General features: G+C 37.3%; 1 protein-coding gene across 1 annotated transcript; it reads right to left on the bottom strand.

The window, feature by feature from the left end:
• Positions 1-534: 534 nt before the first annotated feature.
• On the bottom strand, positions 535-846 carry LOC113183070 (ATP synthase F(1) complex subunit epsilon, mitochondrial-like). Its single transcript, XM_026389291.2, is given in 1 exon segment — positions 535-846. A coding segment is annotated over 1 exon segment (156 nt). The 3' UTR covers positions 535-690.
• Between the last annotated feature and the right edge of the window lie 4,955 nt (positions 847-5,801).

Below are 5,801 nucleotides of genomic sequence, written 5' to 3'. Positions count from 1 at the left end.
TCAGACAATGAGGAACACCTGCAATGATCACCACAAATAATCAAACACAGAACTAGTAATAAATAGGCTATTCAGAGCAGAAAATGTCAACATCTCTATGATGTACCATCCTGAACATCCACAGGGAGATAAAGATATTGCACTCATGAAATCAGAATAGGATCCTTTAATCCAGGAAAATATAGAGAAGAAAGACAGCTTTGGGACATTATATATATGAAACAAAAAATGAAAATAATTTAAAAAGAGAAATTAAGAGATAAAGCTAAGAAAATCTCCCAGATGGCAAACTGACAAAGAGAGAAAAAGATAAGAAAATAGAAATGTCCAAGAAGTAAAATACTAAATAAAAAGATGAGAAGAGAAGAAAAAAAAAGGGATGTGGGAAGAAAACATTGATGAAGTAAGTCAATAAAAATTTCCAGAACTGAAGGAGATGAGTTGCCAGATTGAAAAGTCTCACAATCTAACATGAAAACAGATCACACCACTGCATATCAGTATGAGTCTCCAAAATTACTGGCAACATTTTTTTTAAGAGTGAACCACACATCAGTTTATTGGCATCGTCAATTTATGAACAAGACAGTTTTTTTTTTCCATGAAGTGAGATGATTTTAATCTGCCATAACATGTGCCCACACTTCTTCACCTTGAAAATGTAGCATTTCAAGCTTTAGTCAGGGTTGATTATTCCTTTTTTACTTTCACAAGTTTTATGCTGCTGCCAGAAGTCTTCTTGGCATTTGCTTTGAATTCTGCCTTCAGTGCATCCCTCACTGCTTTTGCACAGATCTGAGAGTATCAGATATAGCTGAGTCCAGCCTATCGCCAGTAGGCCACCATGATGTCACGAGAGGGGTGAGACCGGTGGAATAGAGAAAATGCGGCAGTAGAGGCTCAGCCAGGCTGCAGGAAGGTCAGGCCTGAGAAGTAGAAGGAATTACTGGCAACTTAATTTTGTTTGCTTGTTTTGGGTAGGTACTGGGGATTGAACCCAGGGGTACTTAATCACTGAGCCACATCCCCAGCCCTTTTTCAATATTTTTATTTAAGATACAGGGTTTTGCTAAGTTGTTTAGGGCCTCACCAAGTTGCTGAGGAAGGCTTTGAACCTGCCATCCTCCCGCCTCAGCCTTCCAAGCCAGTGGGATTACAGGCTGGGTGCACCACTGTACCCAGCAACACTGGCAACTTTAAAAGCATCCAGAGAAGAGGGGAAAACAAACAAAAAGTTCACCCACAGAAGAGCAGCAATAAGATTAGGTCCAGACTTCTCAATAGCAGCACTGGAATAAAGAAGGAATGAAGTTATACATCTAAAAATCTTAGGAAAATCATCATCCCTAGAATTCTACAGTTAGCTAAAATATCATTTGTGTATGAGGGTAGAACAAGGATGCTTTCTGCAAGGCTTGTTCTCAAGAAATGTATTTCCTATGCTTGTCCCTCTTTGCTGTCACTTTCTGCATCTTGAATCTTACGTTTTTCTTGATATATTCTCTCTTCTGGTGGGGCATGCAGGGAATAAAATTCTGATACATGCTATCACATGGATGAGCTTTGAGGACACTATGCCAAGTGAAATAATACAGTCACAAAAGACACTGTATAATTCCACTTATTTGAGATAAATGAAGTAGACAAGTTCATAGAGATAGAAAGTAGAAGGGTGATTGGCAGGGACTGGGGGGTAGCGGAGAGTGGGGAAATTGTTATTTAGTGGATATGGAGTTTCTGTTTTACAAGATGGAAGAGTTCTCTAGATTGGTTTCATAACAATGTGAGTATACTTAACAATTCTGAAATGTGTACATGTAAAATAGCTAAGGTGGCAAACCTTATGTGTATTTTGACAATTTTTTTCCCTTGGGGAATGAGATTTTTGCTGATCCAAGTAGCAGGGCATGAGGGGTGGAAGGGAGACAAGTCAAAAGCAGGTAAGAATCTAGGCCAGTTTTGCCCTAATTTCCCGCCTCAAGTTAAAATGAGAAGCATGGCAGGAAGCATCATGAAGATAACCCTCCTGACATGCCACCTTGCTCTGTCTGGACCTCTATACCTGATGCAGAGCTACCACCCTGAGCTCTTCCCTTGCTCTCCATTGAAGCTGTTGTCTATTTTGGAGTTTGTCAATTTTACTTCATTCATTATAGGAACTGCTGACCTTGCTCCTTGGCGCGCAACTCTCCAGCCAGCTGTGCTCCTTAATCCATGCAGTCCATGTTAATTTACAAGGACCAGTCTAAACAGAGAAGGTAATTCCTGTTGGAAATATTTTCAAGGTAGATTCTCCTAGTATCTAAATGCTATCGCATGGTTCACAGAGAAGGAATCCCCCAACAGGGAAGGGGTGAGTTACAGTCCTGTGTTAACTCTTTCTCTCCCCTCTTTCAATTCTGGTGATTAATTTCCCAATGAATTCCCTAGAAAAGTCTTCCATATACTCCCAGGGAACATGGAGGCAGATTGGGTTTACAGACCCAGTTCAGCTTACTTCCTTCTAATAGAGGTAATGTCAACCTTTCCTTACACGGATAGGTTTGTGCTTACTCTTCGATCTCTTAAAAACTAAAGCACATTCTGTTTACATTTGCATATATAAATAGAAAATCTGTAAAGGCCAGCAAGGGAGACTGATTAACTTAAAACTAAGGAAAACATTTATTTCCAAGTGGGGATAAGGTATGTGATTAGGGACACACAGGTGGCTTCTAGAGTGCTATCATGATCTAGTTATTAGTCAGGATATTATGTACAAGTGTACATGCATCTTTGCTTTTTTTTCAAATCTTATAATTTTATACTCTTTCAAATGTATAATACATTTCACAATAAAAATAATTGAATACATGATTGCATTCTCAAACTGGCTCAGTAGTGCATTCCTGGGGAAGCAAACCCATCATTTTGATTTTCATATTCCATGGTATGTTTCCCCATATCAGCATAGATTGGGGGTGGGAAGCAGAGGGAAAGGAACAAACTACTAACCTAGGAAAAGGCAGGGCCCTTGAAATCCATAGCTGGGATTTGAGAATAAGTAGTTTACTCTCTGCTATGGTCTAAATGTTGGTGTCCCCTCAAAATACATATATTGGAACTTTATTACTAAGGTAATAATATTGACGGGTGGGTCCTTTAACAGATGGTTAGATCACGAGGAACCTCACTCTCATGACTGGGATTAGTGCCCTTAGAAAAGGTATTGGGAGTGTCTATTAGTCCCTTTTGTCCCTCGGTCCTTCTGCTTCTTCTGCTAGGTGTGGGGACAACAAACACCATCTTGGAGCACAGAGCAGGCCCTTCTCAGACAATGAGGCTGCCAGTGCCTTGATTTTGTTTCTTATTTTTTTCAACAATGAGTTTGCTTTATTGTCATAGTATAGAATAAGAGCATCAGAGGGTTGATAGAAGGTTGTCCCCCACCATTTGTTATTGATCTGGGAGCTGACACATGTGAAGGTATGTTGTAAAATCTAATAAGATGGAAAACTTGGAGACCACCAGAATTAATCAATGAAAGGAGTTGGCAGTAGATACTTCAGAAATGGTGCTTTTCTAATCCAACCAAAGCATGAACATTCATAGTGCCTTGATCTTGGACTTACCATCCTCCAAAAGTGTGAACAATGAATTTCTATCATTTATAAATGACTCAGTCTATGAAATTTTGTTCAAGCAATGCAAATAAAGATTGCATATATAGACTATATAAAGAATCTTGCAAATCAAAAACAAAATACCACAAACCAATATACAAATTGGTAAAGGAAAAATTTCTAGAACTATTAAGTTTAACAAAGTTGCAAGCTTTAAGGTCAGTATACAAAAGTCAAGTGTATTGGTCTATACCATCAATAAGCAATTGAAAAGCAACATTTTTTAAAGTACCATTTATAATAGCACCCAAAACAAGAGAATACATAAGTGTAAATCTAACAAAATATGCACCCAACCTATATCCCCCAAAACTGGAAAACACTAATGAAATAAACTGGGAGTAATGTTCATTGCTAAAATGTCATTTCTCCCCAAATTAATTAGACATTCAATGAAATCCTCCAAAATCTCAGCCGGATATTTATAGATATCAAACAAGCTGATTCTAATATTAATATGGAAAGACAAATAAATTAGAATAGTCACTTTTTTAAAAAATATTTTTAATAGTCAATATACCTTTATTTTATTTATATGTGGTGCTGAGAATCAAACCCAGTGCCTCACACATGCTAGGCAAGTGCTCTACCACTGAGCCACAACCCCAGCCCAGAATAGTCAATTTTTTAAAAGAAGAACAAGCTGGGCATGGTGGCACATACCTGTAATCCTAGCCACTAGGGAGGCTGAGGCAGGAGGATTGCAAGTTTGAGGCCAGCCCCAGCAACTTAGCAAAACCCCTTCACCAACTTAGTGAGATTACATCTCCCCCCCCCACTCCCCAAAAAGGAACCAATTCAAGGACTCATACCACCTGATTTCAAGAATTACTACAAAGCTATAGTAATCAAAAGAGGTGATATTGGTAAAAGGGTAGACATATAGGTCAATGAAACCAAACATTGAGCCCAGAAATTGACTCACACATGTGATCAATTGATTTCTGAAAAATATGCCAAGACAACAGAAAAAGGTTGTTTTTCAACAAATAGTGCTGGACATCCATTTGCAAAAAAAATGAACCTTGACCTATATATGTATTTTATCCAAAAATTATCTAAAAAGGTATTATAACTAAATGTAATGTTTTAAAGTATAAAATTTCTGGAAGAAAACAGGACAAAAATCTTTGTAATCTTGAGTTAAGCAAAGATTTCATAGATATGTCATTGGGAACAATCCATAAAAGAACAAAATGATAGATTTGGTTTCATAAAAATTAGATCTTCTGTTTCAAAAATAACAAGCTACAGGACTGGGAGAAAATATCTGTCAATCACACATTCACCAAAGGAATTGAATTCTTAATATATAAATAGCTAATAAAACCCTATAATAAGAGAACTCAATTTTTGGAAGGGTGAAAAGATTTGAACAGATTCTTTATTAAAGAAGATATATGAATGGAAAGTATACACATGAAAAGATGGTTCTCTCATTATTCATTAGGTTAATGTAAATTAGAACTATAATTAAATTCAATTTTGTATCCATCAGATTGTGAATATTAGTCTAACTCCACTATGGAAGATGTAGAATAACTAGATCTCAAGCACCATTGATAGGAGAATAAACTGAAATAATTTCCTTATCATGGAATTTGGTACTTGTAGTCTACTTAAAGATTCACATATCCTGTTACCCAGCAAGTCCATTCCTAGCTAGATTGAGAAAAACTCTGGCACATGTGCACAAATAACTGAATACAAGAGTGGTGGGTAGGTATAGCACTGACACTATGTGTAGTATAACTGTGTGATAAAGGAGGAAAGTATCCTTCAACAAGAGATAAATTATGTTTTATTCATATAATGGCATACTTACAGCAGGCATTAGCAAACTACAGCCCATGAGTCAAATCCAGCTCAGTACCTATTTGTACAAATAAACCTTTATGGAAACTCAGCCATGCTTATTCATTGACCTATTGTCTACAACCACATTCATGCTACAATGACTTTGTTGAATAGTTGCAACAGAGATCATATGGCTCACAAAGCGTAAAATATTTACTGTCAGCCCTTCATAAGAAGCTTGCTGACCCCTGCTATACAGTCATGCAAGAGAGAGAGAGAGAGAGAGAGAGAGAGAGAGAGAGAGAGAGAGAGAATAAAAGAAGAACTGGAAGTCCATATATT

Source organism: Urocitellus parryii, chromosome 4 (genome assembly GCF_045843805.1).
Source record: "Urocitellus parryii isolate mUroPar1 chromosome 4, mUroPar1.hap1, whole genome shotgun sequence".
NCBI lineage: Eukaryota > Metazoa > Chordata > Mammalia > Rodentia > Sciuridae > Urocitellus > Urocitellus parryii.
The sequence above is the reverse complement of the archived record's forward strand: the minus strand, read 5'-3'. Positions and strand labels throughout refer to the sequence as shown.